The 17,955-nt window shown below is 40.3% G+C and overlaps 1 protein-coding gene across 1 annotated transcript in view; it reads left to right on the top strand.

Moving 5' to 3' along the window:
- Positions 1 to 17,955, top strand: part of LOC133005802 (V-set and transmembrane domain-containing protein 2-like protein) — a 66,442-nt gene that overhangs the window by 44,726 nt on the left and 3,761 nt on the right. The window contains exons 2-3 of the mRNA XM_061075593.1: positions 16,132 to 16,301; positions 17,598 to 17,642. Coding sequence (XP_060931576.1) covers positions 16,132 to 16,301; positions 17,598 to 17,642 — 215 coding nt within the window. The remainder of the gene's footprint in view (positions 1 to 16,131; positions 16,302 to 17,597; positions 17,643 to 17,955) is intronic.

Genomic DNA, 17,955 nt, shown 5'->3' with positions numbered 1-17,955 from the left:
AATCTGGTCTGGGAGAACAAATTTCAGTTATTACTGCTATACAATCATGTGGCTCTCCATCACCTGGTGTAGGGAGGAGAGTAGCGGGGTTAAGAACAGTGCACCTCTTAATAGTGATGTTTGGCATTTCAAGTAACACTGTATTATATCCATCACAGCTTTCTCAGCAGCTGCTACAGCCCTAAGACAAGTTGGGAGTCCTGCTGCCACAGAGTCAAGTCGTGAGGAAAAATAAGCTACCGGTCTCAGTCGTCCCCCATGGTCCTGCAGCAGCACAGATGTCATATACCCGCCTCTTTCATCCACAGTCTGTGTAAAGCGCCGGGTACAGTCTGGTAGTCCTAATGTCGGAGGAGATTGCATAGCTAACTTCAAATCAACAAAAGCTTTCTCAGCTTCAGTTGTCCAGGTGACTCTGTTATTTGCAGTGAGGCCTTTTCCATACACAATTGCTGATAGTGGTGCCTCTATTTCAGCATAATGTGGAATCCATTGCCGACAATACGAAGTCATCCCTAAAAAACTCATGACTTGTTTCTTTGTTTCTGGCTTTGGGATAGTTTGAATAGCTTCAATTCGTTTGGATGAGAGGGTTTTACCCTTTGATGTGATTATATGACCCAGAAAGGTAACTTTTTCCGAAACAAATTGCATTTTAGACAAACTAACTTTATGACCATTTGTAGCTAAATGTTTGAGTAACGCCACTGTGTCCTGTACACATGTCTCCTTTGTGGGGGAACAGATCATTAAATCATCCACATACTGCAAAAGGGCACTACCTGCTGGTAGATCCAGTGATTCCAGATTGTCCCTTAATGCTGCATTAAAGATTGTGGGTGACTCACAATACCCCTGACAAAGGCGTGTAAATGTGTACATTTTTCCTTCAAAAGAAAATGCAAACCAGAACTGACTGTCGGGGTGAATGGGAATACTGAAAAATGCGTTTGACAAATCAACCACAGAAAACCATTTACTCTCAGATGGAACCTGTGAAAGAATAGTATGAGGATTCTGAACATTTGGTGCACGAGCCTGTACTGCAGCATTAACTGCTTGCAAGTCCTGCACAAATCTCCATCCTTGTGGTTGTCCAGATTCCTTCATTTTCCTAACAGGAAAAATAGGTGTTCGAACAGGAGATTTTTCACATGGAACTATCACCCCAGCCCTTAAAAGAGATTCAAAGACTGGTTTAATACCTTCCACTGCTTCCTTTTTCAATGGATATTGATTTTGATATGGTCTATATGATGATTTAGGGATTATCACTATTGGGTCTGCTCCTTTGATTAGACCCACATCATATTTGTGCTCAGCCCACACACATGACGGTACCTGATTCAATTCAGGAATGTCACTTATGTTTAACACAAAACTGAATCCTTCATCACTCATATCAAGAGGTTTTCCTATTTGCGGTGTATGTTTAACATTGACAAAATCTATATCAGGAATGAGTTCAACACTCCTGATTGCATTTATCACTGCAGAAAATCTCCTACGATTAACCTTCAAACCTCTGTGAAAATCAATATTAGGATCAGATGTTTTCTCCCATCCAGTAGCTGCATTACACCTTTTGTTCCAAGTTTCCAAATCCTTCCATTCTTCCTGTCTGGGTTTGATTAGTGCAACAAAAGGATCAGAATGTGACATTTCAAGCAAATCTTGTTTAAGTGAGTCAGTTAGAGCTACTGATACAACACAGTGATTATTGTTCCAGTATAGCCAATTCAGCCTAAGTTTGTCTTCAACCTGGCCTTCTTTAAACCAGTCTTGCTCAAACAAATGATCTGATCCAACGGAGATGTGTGCTGTACAATGTAAGCTTTGTGTTGTCATAACATCTGTTAATACATCTGTACTAAGTGATTTTGCCTGTTGCAGAAGAGTGCTGTTTACAGCAGTGATAGAGTCTGGAATATTCCATTGATATGAATATATCAAATCCTCTTTACCATGTTTCACAAACACTGATGTTTGTGGAACCCTCGTTACGACTATACCTTGTGATGTTGAGATTAACATAATGCCCAATGAACACATCAAATCTCTACCCATAAGATTTACTGGACACCGTGGTGACAACAAGAATGAATGTTTAAAGCTCCCTTCAACCTCATCATGACAAGACAATGGTACAGTATATCTCTCTGTCACTGTAGTACCAGTTGCTCCAATCGTTCTGAGATATCTGGCACTCATTTTAGGAGTAATATCAAACTCTCCACATTTAATGACTGATTCTGTGGCCCCTGAATCTACCAAAAATGTGATGTCTTTACCACTCACTACAATCGTGTGTTCCGGCATCTGTTTATATGCATCATGTGAATATTTAGCATAAAGCTCAATGAGCCTCTCTTTATTAATCTCCTGCTTAAACTCACAATGATTAATAGCCTTCGTAATCATCTGCTCTGTGTCCAACATTAATTTACATGGTGTGTGTGTGTCAGTGTTCTTACGATATTGATGTGTGGGTTCAAACTCCCTCTCCTTCTCAACGTTTTCACCAACTGGATCCGTATCTGTCCTCAGCTCCCCGTCCAGTCAATCGCACTCTGTGCGCTGATTCATAGGGCACTCTCTTGACCAGTGCCCCACTTTGCCACATCTATAACAAGCGTCAGCTCTTCCACGTCCTCTTCCCCTGCATCGACCTCTCCCTCTCCCTCTGCCGCGGCCTTGTGTCTGATATGCCGCCAGCTGCACCATCTGTAGCTGCTCTGTAAACTCGGACTTCTCTTTCTTTTTCTTACTGTTCAAGAGTTTTTCAGCATGGGTGGCATGTACCTCGACTTTCCCGAGATTTGCAGACTCCCAGGCAATGCAGTTTGTTTTTCCCCATCTCACTGATCTCCGGTCTGATGCCGTGGATGAAGCGATCCCTCAAGTGAGCTTCCCACGGGGTGATACGATTCTGCCCCCCCATGGCATCCGGCCTCTCGAGGCCACTATTTGTAGTGTGGACCTCTGAGAGCCTGTGGAGATAATCGGTCACAATCTCATCTTCACCTTGTTTACACATGGAAATTTTACTCATGTCCATTCTTGCGGGAAACTTTTCTGTTATTTCCTCACACAGATTAGTTATGAATTGTCCATATTCATAGTTACTAGCATGGGCCCAGTCTGGATCCACCAATCGCCGCTCCCGTGGGGAAAACTCTCGTCACTTTGGAAAAATGAATCCCCATCTGCGTCATCAACAGTCTCTGCAGTTCAGTACTCGTTGGTTTAAACTGTTTGCAAAAAGCCTCCAATTGCACTGCATACTGTGTTCCCCCACTTAGGACTTGTGGGAGGAATGAAACGGTAGATTCTTTCATTTCCGTGAATGTCCATGGTCTGTAGATCAGCTGAGTGTTTCCATCTCCTGCGGCCACCTCCACCATCGGTGCTTGCACGGATGTTTTTAAACCGTAATCTTTACCTCTTCGGGTGCGGTTCGGAGTGTGAGCTGCTGACCACGGAGTGCTGTAGGCTGGAGGGCTGTCTTGTCCCTCCGCAGCGGGGAGGTCGAGGTCTGGGTAGAGTTGAGGGACGGCTGGAACTGCCGCTTGCGCCGTCTGCAGCGGTGGCGGCTGAGCGCTCGGCTGGTCCAGCACTGCTGCCGGCTGTGGTCTCCCCTTCGGCGGAGCTGAGTCGAGATCAGGATCTAAGTGGAGAAACTGACACTTGGAGACAACATCAGTCCCTGCCTTCTGCTTTCTATCTCTGATATTTGCTTCTGTGACCCAACATTCATACGCGGCCCAATTCGGTACAAATACTTTTTTATTCTTTTTTCTTTTTTGCTTATCCTCTTTACTCCGCTCTTCTTTCACAAGCAGTTTAATTTTGAGTTGCTGTAACTGATTCAAACTCAAACTTCCTGTGCTTGGAAAGCCACAATTCTCAACCCATTCGCTGAATTGTTCAGTACAACATCTGCCGTAATTCGTTATCATGTACTGCACATTAGGAGAGGAAGGCTGTGGTGAATTTACAGAACCATTCCTCTTCCCTTTTTTACTGCTGTTTAAACCCATTTTTCTTTGCAGACCAAAAGTTCTACTGGTACGGGAGAAAAAATAAAAATGTTCCTAATTCCTATTTAATTTATTTGATCTAAATCTTTTTTATTTATCTATTTTTTTAAAATTTGAGTTTTGATTTGAGATTATTTTCTTTTATATTTAGTTTTAATAAACTCAATTCTATCTAACGTAGTTACTTTTCCTAATAGGAGGTTTTAGAATACCTCTTTTCCCCTTTTTTTTTATAAATGTTTTTTTATATTTTGGTTAAAACATTTTTAAATACACTTAGTGCATCCTAATACCTTTAGAGAAATATCATTCAAATCTCTAGACACACACCTCTCTCTAGTTATACGCCTCCAGGTATTAAATACTTGAGAATGCTATTACTTAATTTATGAAAATAGTTATAATTATCATGAAACTCGACGTCAGAGCTCAATCTTATAGGTGTGTTTAAATTAATAAACAATCCATATATCTATATATACCTAGTTAAAAGCTTTTTTACATGGGACTCCAACCCTCTTTAAATCCAGTTTAAACCTTTATATGGACTCTAACCATATCTAAGGACTTTAACCTTATCTAAGGACTTCAACCTTAGTTAACTCAGAGGACTTTAACCCTGATTAAGGACTTTAATCCTGAAGCTTCTATCCTTGGGCCTCCAACCCTCGTTAACAGCTGACCCTTTTTCTAAAAGATCGAAACCAGAATTTTACTCACCAGAAAGAATGTGTTTTCTTGTCGTGCTTGGTCCGCATAGATCACTTCAGTGAGAGGGCCTGCCGTCTCTTCAGCATCCAGTCCTCACGTCTCCAAACTGTTTAGGGAGGTTGAGGTAAGAGTCTTCTAGACTCTTTTGTGCACTATTTACCTTCAGCTTTGAGATCCAGAACGTCCTCTCACACAAGTTATCCTGCCAACAACGCCAGATTGTCGTGGAATTTTTCCAATAATCAAGCACAAGTCAGCAAACTGTTCTTTCTGGAGTTTTAATTCTACATCAACAGATGGGCATCAACGTACAAGACCATGGCAAGGATTTCATACACTGAGCAATGACATGCAGGACACACAGCAGTTACTTTGAGAAACACCCTGATAACTAAGAGAATCCATTTGCTCATCTTTCTATACATCAAAGTAGTTCCTTCCATCAATCAATGCCCAAATGTTAAAATTCCCACCACAATTGTCATGTATGTCCTTCTCTTTAATGTTGATCAGTGATTGTAGACAATCAACCAAAAACAATCGTAACTTTAAGATCTATTCAGTAGCTGCTGATGTTCAGGACATTTCATATGCTGTAGCACACATCCTAGTGTTGAGCTGTGTTTTACTGTCCCAAGAGTGTCTCTGTTTCTGTCATTTCCACACTGTTGATGTCCACTGTCTGGCTGTCATCAACATGTTGGCTCTCTAAATGTCAGCTCCCTACCCCCCTCCCCCCCAGTCGCTCTGTCTCCGCTGGACAACCTCACCTTCCAGCTCTTTCTCATACTCATTTTCAGTGCTGCACTTTTTTTTCTTTTTAACCTTTTCCACAACATTTTAAAGATTTATTTGTGTTACACATTTCATCCAGCCCAAGCAGCTTTTTAATGACTCTGCACTCTCTTGTCTGCGTTGTACAGTACAGACTGTGAACCCATTAATGTGTGTTCTAAATGGGTACTAGTGAGGTTAATGGGCATATTTCTGACTCTTTTAATGTCCAGATTTGACTTTGCCAACAAGTCAAACACGCAACGGTTTTATTTAAGTTGTTACAGCAGCAGAAAATATGGCAATTGGCAATTGTGATTACTTACTAAATAGGAGATCTTTGTTTTCTTTGAATGAGGATGTGTATGTCTGCTTTGTGGTGTTAAACAACCACATGTCATTCTTCATTGTGACTCTTTCCATCTTCAATGGCTCTAAGTGATGCTGATTTACAATATAACTCACTTGAAGCTGTCCTGCTTTAGCCACGATTCTCATTGTTTCCCATGAAGGCTGCATGTGTTTTTTTTGTATGCATAGCACAGAGGACAGAAATAGTCCCGGCTCTAGTCCTGCATTTCTTATTGTTCGAGCCCAGAGCTCTGAGCAAGACAAGTGATGTGGTCCAACAGAACTAAATAAGGCCCTGACTGGATGAGAAGCCAGATTGATGTGCCTGTATAATTATTCCTGCTCGTGATGGAAAGAGAAAATAAACATAAATATTGCTCAGAGAAAGTCAAACTGCTCTGCAATAACACAGATGATGATGATTAGCCAATCCTTTACTGTTGCTAATCATGATTTGGGGTTATCCAATTGTGATTCATTAATTTTTGGCAGTCTCTTGAATGAACAAGTGAGCCTCTTCCTCCGCCTGATGCTTCACTCAGACACTTGGTGAAACAAAAGATGCTTAAAGCACATTCATCTCAAATGTCTTTGTACTACAAAGGCGTCGTTGTTATTCTGAACTCCCTGAGCCGTTTGTGTTTTTGAAAGGAAGTAATCGCTGACTGATGCTGGGGCCATAATTTGTAGTGCAGAGGTGGCACCTTTTATTGTGTTGAATTACACACTCGTCCTTGGTGTTGTGGCCGAGCCCTTTGGCTCAGGAAGCCATGTTCTCGTTATAACCTTTTTTGTTTGATGAAGAGGGAAAACACTCCTCACCTGACCTGCGCTGTGGGGAGGAGGGACGGCAGCTGGGGTTTGGGCCAGAACAGCGGGAAACTGAGCTCAAGTGGAGGGGCTGGCAAAGCCAAGGGTGGTGAAGGTCTACATGCACACATACACACACACACACACACACACACACACACACACACACACACACACACACACAACACATTAGCATGTACACATGTATTTGTGAGTGTGTACATAAGTTGATGAACAGAAACAAACAAATGTAGAAAATTTGAATATGAACATGTGTATGCACAACACACAGTCTGCTTGCGTGACGATACAGTACATGTGATATTGTGAGGCACTGAGAATACAGAAACATTACTTGACAGACACAAACACAAATGGACTGTAAGAACAAATGTATCTACAGAATGTACATTATAATGCCTTGTGCAAGTGTAAACTCCTAATTATTTATAACTAATATATATATACAGTATATTTAAAAAATATCGTCTCTAGTGACAGAACCAACAGAGAGTTTTCACTTACGCCTGCACCTCATCGTTATGGCCACATTAAGCTCATTGTTTTGGTTTTATGGTCGCAAATATGTTCTCTGGTTCAGTCTCCACCTTCAGCAATTTTCATTGAACTACCTCAACTAAACGCACTGTAACATAAATTTGAAAGTAGTGTTAGAGTTCTATTAATTTTAACTTATCATAGTTTGGGTTTTAATATCCTGTCATGTGCCCTCTGGAGGTGTTGGCGCAGATTTTCATGTGACCACCATTTGCCTTTTCTTGGTTTCTGTATGTTTGATGCATCACAATTTTAGTCACCAGACAGACACATTATTGATCGTCTGTCTGATACCATTTTAAAAAGGTTTGTATGGATATGTTGATTTTCAGCCCTTTAAAGAATACAATCTCCTGAAATTTTCTCAATCTATAAACGTCTTACTTCTCATTTCCTTGCAGTGATGTCGCAGTGTCCTTACACTGTGAATTTACTGTTGGGCGTGGCTACAGGTTCGAAACATCCCACCTCAAGTAAACCAGATGACAACACTGCTGTGCAGCTTTTCAGTTCAGGTGTTTAATACCCTTCAAAGCCAACAAATACACATAGTACTGCACAGTCAAAATGACTGAGTTGTGTAGATACATCTGTAACTGTGATTTACTGTAGGCACTGCAAAAACTACTGGTGCATCAACTGCAAACACTGGAAAGTTCTTTTTCATATTATAGGGCGCAGTTGTGAATATTTTTACATAGTAATCCAAATGCAAAGCCTGTATTACTGAAAACTCCAGAGCACACAAAGTTCCCATCTGCTAATCTCAGATAAGACCGTGCACATGATCCAGTGGGTATAGCTTCCTATTTATGTATAACGAGGGTTTATGAAGCTTTATTTTACATCTAATAAGGAAAATGGGATGTTGTTAGGTAACAGCAGAGCTCAGAGAAAAACATATTGTACGTGTCTGCAGATGTGATTGTTCTCATGGGTCAGCAGCATGAGGAATGTGAGGCACATGTATCTTAATGCTTCTGGACCAATGGCAGCTGTAGCCTGAGGCATCATGTTTTAGGGTTGTCTGTCTGTTTTCATACTTTCTTGAACGCTGTAGCTCAGAAAGGCTGTGTGGGAATTCCTTCAAATGTTGCAGAAACGTTCACTTGGACTGGATGAAGTGATACGGTTTTGGTGGTCGAATGTTTCAAGTCAAGGTCACTGTGACCTCACATTTTGACAATGTCATTTATCAGGAATGCTCGGGGGATTTCACTACATTTGGCATAAATATTAACTCGGACTCAAGGATGAGCTGATACATTTTTGTAGGCCAAATGTCAAAGGTAAAAGTCATTCTGACCTCGGTACACGTTTTTGGCAATAGTAAATGTATTGTTTATACAACCTTAATGTTGTATAGATATTATTATTTCTTTGTTTTCGGGAAATTGGCCTTTTGAAAATCCTTATCCGTTATCCCTGCTGCACAGGCATTGATGTAAACTGCAACGTGCCTGGTTGGCAGAGGCTTACAACCATGAGGCAGTAATTCTATTTTTTTCCTATTGTGCAGCATTGATCCCATGTGGGTTATTCCTTATGCCTTATATTTGCTGTATTGACGTGCACATTCCAAGAGCCATCAAGAAACCATAACAATCAATCTCTGTCTTTTTTCAATCTTATAGCTGCTCATAATGTAACTACTGCTCATTATTTGCAATAGCAAACATATTCACATGGATATAAGTCTAAGTACCTAGTGAGAAAATGTTTTTTTATGAGATTTTAAACATCACTTTATCAGCAAATAACATTCTTTCCAAGTTGAAGATATATTTGACTGGTGACCTGACCAGACAGTAAAGTCACACCCCCTCTGTGTCTGTTGTTATCCATGCTCCTCCTCCGCAGCTGGACCCTCTGTGAGCCTGTTTATTTCATATTGAAATAACATATCTGCCTTCTTCGATTTTCTGCACTATGGGTCCTAAAATCCTTCAACAAGTGCATGTGCATGTTCAGTCCCTCAATGTAAAACGGTTGGTCCTCCTCATGTTTATGTAGCATGATGGCTTCAGCTCCCATCAGCAGTGATGTCAACGTGATAGTCAGGATGACACACTGTATCAAACTGGCAACTGTTGAGCCTCAGGCAGTGCTGGAAATGGCAGTCATTCAGACACTGTGAAATTCCCCAAGCTGTGTGCAGCTCTGGATGATCTTGTGGACCCACACACAACAGAGCTGGCTTCTCTGGTCATTTCCACAACAGGTGCAAACGAGCAGTCACTTCAGCCAGTTTTTTCAAAACACGAACCCTCCACCAACTAAAGCATCTCACATTGAGCCTCGGACACTGACAGGAGCACTAGCCCGCAGAGATAGATCCACGAGATGGATCCATTTCACCAGTGTACACGGCATCTACCTGGATGGTTCTTTCTCCTGTAGTCTCTCCTGTACATTTCTATTTAACAGAAGTGTAATTGAACAACTGAGTGATGCAGACTCTTCTTTTTCTCAGAGTGTTATTGGGGATGCACACGCATTGGTCTAATTAATGCATCACTACTCTGTTGCTGCTTCCCTGGCTGTTATGAAGCCATTTTCAGGAAGGTGAAAAGCTCTTGAGAGTACTGCATGCAGCCGGCATGCACCACCAGCCATCTTGCACACTGAGCAGCATTGACATTCAGAGGCTGATGCCTCTGGCTGACCGATCATGATGGATTCAGATTGAGAGCAGAAAAGGCACGGAGACGCTCTGTGTTGCTAGAGCCCTAATGTATGAAAAAACCTGAGTGTTGCAGCAGTGCGTTGTGGCGAGGAGAGGAGAATGCTGAGTGAGCCTGGGTTGTACAAGCCCACAGGCTAAAACGAATAGAAGCAAATACATGACGGGTCTCTCAATACCCTTGTTAGGGAACTGTGAAATAACGTATGAGCACCAGTGAAGTGATGTTTCACTGGTGTTGTTGAGGCGAGGAGGAGCAGAGGGGGAATGGTGAGCGGCTAAAGCCTTTCATGTGCACGCTTTGCATGTTTTTAAAATTGTGTTCTTCACAGTCGCCACAGTGGTAGTCGTCCTCTCTCTTCTCCTGTATGTTTGATACAGCTTGGAGTAAACTGAGAATTACAGTACAAGGCATGCAATGTGTTGATAAGGTTTAAAGGCACCTTTGATGGCACCTTTGATTAGAAACCACATCCTTTTTTCAGCATAGTAGTAATGTGTTTACTTATGTGTTTTAGCATGGTCATTTGGTTTTAGTGTAAATTTGTTTATAGAATGTTTTTCTCAGTGCTGGAAAAACACAGTGGAAACATTAGTCATGCAAGTTAAACATGTGACATGGGATTCAACCTTAGACTGTATATACAGATACAACGCGTCTCCACTTCATCCCGCCGCCCAGAAATGAAGAAAAAATAAATCCTGGATAAGAATGCTGCCATCTTGGAGCCAGTAGCAGTCGGGGGAAGTGCTGTTGATACACGCGATCAAGTAACATGTTTGTTTGGTAAGACAAAGTGCCCATGCTGCATTGATTTGTCAGTTTACTACACAACTTTATATGTCCCTCCCACTCAATAATCCAAACTTTTCTGGCGTCTATAACTTTTGACTTGTAAGTCCCATAAGTCTGTTGATTTTTGTATTTGAAATTATTCTCCTTAAGCCCAACATAAAACAACCTCCCTCCTTTCTGTCTGAAATGTTGGCATCTCAGAAAGCCAAGCTATTAAGTGGAGCGAGATGGAAGTTTAGGTAGGGTGGAGTTAGACAAGGCCACAATGAAACACCACCTGCTCCTCTTTCATCACGGCCGTAATTACCACATTCCATTTCTCAAAGAAATAAACGATAACACGCGTGCCTGCAGCTTCTCCGCCCACTGCTATCTGCTACCTCACACACTGTCCCCCCCCCCCTTCCTCTTCATCCTCTGACGCTCTCTCTCTCTGCCACATGCACATATTAATTCCTCCCTTTATACTTGCGATATATTAGTCTCTCGCAACGCACAGATTCTCGCTTGCATAAACACCAAGCCGCTCATTAATTCAATCTCTGGTGATGATTTATTTTCCCGCTCACTGTGCAAACAAACGCAGAGGCTCTTTTTCCTCGCTGTTTCTCTCGCACTAATGTCTCAGTCCATCTCTCCTTGCTCGTCGTGGTAAATGGGTTGAAGTGGAGTCGGACTCGGCTGATGTAGCGGAGCTTCCGCGCGCTGATTTTCAGCAATTGCCCGAGAGCCTTCCTCTGTTTGTTTTGGAGATAATGATAATGCTTCAGGGTTAGCACATTCACGTCAACGCAGCCTTTTATGGCCTCAACAATGACAATGTGCAGATTAGAAATGACTGTTGCTAGAGATACAGCACGAGATAGCAACTTGCTTGAAGACTCGTTGTCACGCACACAGAGGTTTAGAGAGGGGCAGGAGATAATTAAATGTGACAATATTAATTTGTGATGTGAAATCATGTTTAAAATGATCCAGTAGGTGTTAAGTGGATTCTGGATTTTTGGACCAATTTTTTAGTCAATGTTTTTCATAAAAAATAAACGGAATTTGCTACATTACTGTTAATGTTTGTGGCTTTTTTATAAGTTTGAATGATTTACTTACTGATGCCACATTTAATTTATTGTTACATGTCGTCTTTTTCAAATAAGCAACAAAAAAAACAAAACAATCTTTAAACCCAAGCTCACAACTTTTCTTAACAAAATCTCTGTAATTCAGCTAAGTACATAACACAGCAGCAACAAAAGGAACATTGCTCTTTTACTATCAGGAAGTGATAGCATGAATTTTTCTGCCAAGACAAAGATGAGCACCTCATCTGTCAGTCCGATATGATCATATAAAAATAATCAAATTTGCAAAATGATGCGACATGCAGCTAGTTGCTGTAATTTATCAGAGTACGTAGAAGAAGACTTCTTCAACGCGGTCATCGGACTGCATTTTGAGCCTTTATTCCGCTCATTGCAAGGAATTGTATTCCAGTTTATTCAAATAATATTAAACTTCAACGTATTGCGTGTCCAAATCACACCATGAAGAGTACACATGCCAAGCGTGAGGCTGATAAGGTGAAAGGTTTGTGAGATATACGTTTCACAGACAGACAGCGTGTGTAAAACAAATAAGTCTATTAGCAGATGAAGAGAAAAGAGAAAAGCCAGAGAAACTGGTTATAAGATCAGATTAGAATTTGCTCTGTGGATTTTGTAAATTGCTTGGTAAAAATGATCCAAGCAGTATACTACACTATAATGGACTGCTAATGACTGTCACATATTTTGTGGTCTCCAAATGTTTGAGGCATTGCAGCTGAAGTGTGCATGGATTTTTTTGTTGTGGGCTTCGCAGCTAAGTGGGGAAAGACAGATTATCATTGCTGAAAGCAAATTTAGAGGCTCTATCTCTTACACAGCAGTTTTAATGTCCCAGCTTTAAATATTATCTACAAGAGAGGAGCTGTAGGCATTGTTGCTAGCTCTGGCTGTGTAATGTCAAATCGATACCTGGTGCGTTTTGGGTTTCACAAATGAAAAATACAAGCAGATTTGATCAATGTACAAGAGGGATGTATGACTTGAGGCTTGTACTACTCTCGTAATACAAGACAGATCCATAGCACAGGCTCAGGTTAATCTATGAGCTCAGATGAAAATTCACACAGGTTTGACTCATTCTTATTGACTGAATAAGCCAGACAAATCTATCGGCTGAGGCGCTTGACAGAAGTTTAGAAATGTTAAAATATGCATAAGGCGTTTGCTTTGGAAAAGCTCAATAATTAAACACACAGGCAGACGAGCCTCTGAAGTGTCACTCTTCTTTCTGGGTAAAGCTGAGAGTGACAGAGAGTTGAGGGAGGAATCAATGTGGTGGAGCCCAACTCTTCATCTGTGACACAGGATTTCCCCAGAGGGAAAACACAACCTGCTGTAGTTGTTTGATGGGGAATTCCCACTTGGCAAGTGGAAAATATTGTGACATTCACTGGATTGAAGGTGCAACTCTCAATTATTTGTCAGGAAGTGATTTATTGAGCCAGTAATTGCCTTTCATCAAAAAATGATCATGGTTAATGTCATCCAGCTCTGATGTGAGGAAGGTTCGGGTTGATTTTTATTCTACACTTTAATAATTTAATGAAATGTTAAGAAAGATTTTTTTAAAGGACTTCTTCTGCTTCCTGAGTATCTGTACCAAAGCTGTTTCTGTTAGTGACGTAGATCAGCAGCTAGTAATGCTAAAGAAAGTATCGCCTGGGTTTCAGGGAAGAGCTGCGAGGGGTTTCGATCCCCAGCACCTCCAGTCAATACCTAACAAACATAATAGAGGAAATCACACAAGCTATAGTTATCTGACACTGATGTCTGCAGCTGACCTGCTTACAATGACCCAAATATCCAAAATTGGATCAAAGATTCCTTCTCTTTGTCCCACTAAAATATAAACAAAAATGTATATTAAAGAAATAGACCCAGATATCTTGCAAATATTATCACCAGATTTCACCAGGATCCGCCACTTGACAAACCTCGCTGGGCGCTGGCCCATCACCTGCACGCTCGCCCCTGAGGGATGTTACTTCCCCCATTTACAAAATCCAAGAGAGAAAGATAAAAAAAAATTCTAATAAAGATGGAAGTCCATTCCCGTATTGTATACAATATACAGTTTATATTAGGTGAAAACAAAAAAGAAACAGAGTATATGTCCCCATCACATGTACTATACAATAAAGCAGACTTAGCCCCTTTCAAGAGCAGTAGCCTAGCCCAGTCTAGTCACTTCAAGTTTATTTAAAAAAAACATTTTCAAACAATCGCTATTGACCAAAGTACTGTAGAATAAAAGAAGATAATGCGAAAGACAAGAAAATGCTAAAAACAACTCAAGGCCATTTAAGTGCTTTAAAAACAAATAAGAGAAACTTAACCTCATTACTATACTTAAGCAGAAGCCAACGCAGGGATGTGAGTACAGGTGAGATGATGTCTCTCTTCCTGGTACTTTATCACTCTAGCTGCAGCATTCTGCACAAGCTGCAGATATGAGAGCTTAGCTGATTTTATCGTTTTGGCAAACTTTAGATAGATGCTGCTCAGTTTTCAGTATTTTTTGTCATAAAATACTGCTGAGCTGTCAGCTGCATCTCTATGTGATGCTTGGAAAAAGAAGCCGATCTGGGCAAAACCTTATTTTAGATGTAGTTGAAAGCTTTGAAACTCCTGAAGAAGCCAGGGAGTGGACTTAATATTCCCTTTCAAACTACTATTTGATCCAAAACAAACTTTCATATTCATGCTATAAAGCTGGTTAATGAGAGTCTTGGGAAATAAAGCGTAAAGTCTGCCATCATGCTGTCGTTTCACCTGTCTAGCTAAAGTTACATGAATCTCAAGTGGGAAAAATAAGTGGTAGTCGTGTTCCTTAAAAGTTCTCTTCTTGTATTTAAGTGTGACCTGCGAGGCTCCACTCTGAAGTGAAGAAACTTTTAATCTTACATCAGAGTGGGGTTTGATGTGGATGATGAAAAAGATGAGAAGTTGCAGGAAGATATAAAAAGTATTTTTTTAAATTAGATGATTCATTCCCACATGGCTCACTGCTCAGATTATATCACTTCCAAGTTGCTAAATTTAGGAATTCCAGTTTTTTTTAAACATGGGTAAATCCCCAAGGGGCTTTAGTCTCTTCCTCCAATGAGACGCAGGGATTCACAAGGGCATAAACGAGTAGTGTGTTTGGATAATCATTGTCAACTAATTAATATTTAACATTTTCCAACTTAATTATGCTGAACCAATAGGCTCAGTCTATTACTCATTGAGAGTTTTAACAGTCACAATTCCATTGTCTGTAATTGTAACACATTCCTTTTAATTTCAATTTGTAACATGGTGTAAAATTTGTTTCCAGGTAAATAAGGTGATTGTCTCCTGGTTCATATCAAACTAAATTTAAGTTAAGATCAATATACTCTAATTGTCCCTCTGTCGGGGGTTCTTTATTATGCAGCTTGGTGAAGACCAAAATGTTCACAATGTGGGTTCAGGGTTTTTTTGTTTTTCTAAAACTTTTTTGTCTAACATGCAACAATAATTAATATTCACAGAAAGGACATTCAGTGCTGTATGTGTGTGTAAAAAAATTGGGGGTGGGGGCAGGATTGAGCTTTAATGCAGTTTAACCCCTGTGGAATAAACAAATACATTGTGATAATTGCAATAGATATTACAGGGCCCATATGCATACCTAGTCCTCCTCTTCTCGTGTACTGTCATAGTGTAAATAGTAAATAGTGAGTATGTATTTTTTTTAATAAATCAACAACAATATATTCAAATAAAAAAAGTCACATATTTTTACACTACCCCTCTTTTCTATATTATACTTGACGATAATTCAACACCTTTCATGCTCTCCCTCTTTCTTCATCCTTTCTTCAAACACTCACCCTCCATCTGATCTCTTCCATCAGTCTCATCATCACAGATAATAACTATGTGACGTAGCATCTTGAAAATCCAGCTGGGAATTAAGTCATGCATCTGTTCTGAAATGATTATGATAACATTGATTTAATTGCTTTGTGATACATTGCTTGCTTTTTATAACTTGATGTTTCACACTTCCTGCTGAGTCTCGACAAGATTTCAGTCACTTAGTTCAGGAGCAAAGACGTCAGACACTAAAATGTCAGTATTTTCTGAGCTAGTGTGAAGTCAGTGTTGTTAATCTTTTGTTTGGAGCTGCTAAAAAAAAAACTAAATTACAGGAAATAAATTGGAAAGTCCACAGAATCAACATCTTTGATATAAAATTGTACATTACAAAAATAACATTTTGGGAAATATTTAAGATTAATGGTTGCTTTAATTGTGTCTCTTTTTGTGTGTTTCCAGCCATGTTCACAGACGTGCCTCATGACATGACAGCCCAGAGAGGGCAGGATGTGGAGATGGCCTGCTCCTTCCGAGGGGCAGGGATGCCCTCGTATTCACTGGAGATCCAGTGGTGGTACATCAGGAACCACCTGGACTGGACAGACAGTCAACCCTGGACAACCAATGAAGTAGGTTTCAAAGTAAACATGAAGCTACAACCGTTTTTGCTTTTTTTCTACTTCTTTAGCCATTAATGGGGATCAGGCGCCGTCTAGGTTTTAGGTAAAATTTCAACTACTGTCAAAATGCATCGGCCTTATTTCACATAACACTAAATACAACGAGGAGAAAAATTACATGAACATACATTCCCAACATTTTGTTATAGTGAATATTTTGCCATTATTAATAATTATAAGGCAAAAGACGACCATTGAAGGGGAGGGATCAGAGAGAGTAGCAGAGCTAAATTTGTACAGTAGCCAAATGATCCAATAAGTAAAATCATTCCCACTATGAAATGCTACCAAATTAACCAAAATGTATTCATAATACTTTGAATTTGTAATTTCACAGACACATTGTGGGTTAATAATTGTTAACAATAATATGAAACTGAGATAAGTTGATTCTGTATTCCAGTTATATTTACATACAATAATTGTTTTTTTACTTCATACTTAATTTTGAGTGGTTGTCATTGTTACGATTGTATATCATTTTGGTATTTATAGTTATACATTATAAAAATGTATTTATACATATATGTCGGAGGGGTTCGCCAAGGGCTCCATACAAGCTAAGCGCCACAGCTTAATTGTCTGTACTGTCTCACACTGAGGCTCCAACACCATCAGGAGCATCAACAACGGACAAAGATTAAATTGTCAGCAGCATATGGATGAGACATGATCCATCTGGCCGTCAGTACAGCAGCTAGCAGATCACGTGCAGAACATGTAGGGCTGCCCCCTGTTGTTTGCAGTCCAGCCAAAGGTGATAAAGGAGAGTCATGTTTACCATAAAGTGTCTATTGTTGAATGCCATCTCTTCCTGGTGCAGTATAGTCTGCAGGAGTCATTATAATTGGAATGTGTTTCCCAGCTGTGTCCCAACGTAACTACTGGCAATAGGAAAGGATATATAGGGGGTATATATATAAGGATATATTCAATAACTTTCTTGTAAAAACTTAATTTAATTAGTTCCCACTGCCAGCAATGCCATCCATGTAGGAGGATATAAAGGACGGGGATATTTAAATAGTTAAAACATAATATATTTTGGTACATAATCAGCCTATTTTGGTTAGGGTATTAACTTGGACATAACTATTAGTGACTTTCCGGGATGAAACACAAGCAGTTACTCAGTGTCACCTGTCTGGGGCTCAACACAGCATGTCCGTTATTGTCTACACATTTCCACCTTATAATATAAAAGAATTTTGATTAAATCATTTTTTTCTTCTTTGTTTTTCCTAGGTGGCTCCAGAGGAGGATATGCCAAAGGATGCTACAAAGATAAGTGTGAGTTAACCACTATCTGCCTTCCTTGTTTGAGAAAGGCATTTTCTTTGCTTTTAGTTTGTTATGATGGAATGAGGCAGAATGCCAAATGATTACGATTAAAGTTTTTGTTCTGGATCATTTAGCAGATTTTGTACTCTCAGTACAGTGACCGCTCCAGACGACAGACACATTAACATGTTGACTTTGTCCGTGATGGGTTTGTAGAATCCCAGCAGACAGCGCTGGGACTTGTGGGTGGTGTCCTCCCTCAGGGGGCACGGCCTGCGGCGCATCATCTTCAGATTCTCATAAACGCCCCTGCATCTTTATG

This window comes from Limanda limanda, chromosome 7, assembly GCF_963576545.1.
Source record: "Limanda limanda chromosome 7, fLimLim1.1, whole genome shotgun sequence".
In the NCBI taxonomy this organism is placed as follows: Eukaryota; Metazoa; Chordata; class Actinopteri; order Pleuronectiformes; family Pleuronectidae; genus Limanda; species Limanda limanda.
Note: the sequence above shows the minus strand (reverse complement) of the source record. Positions and strands in the feature narration are given on the sequence as shown.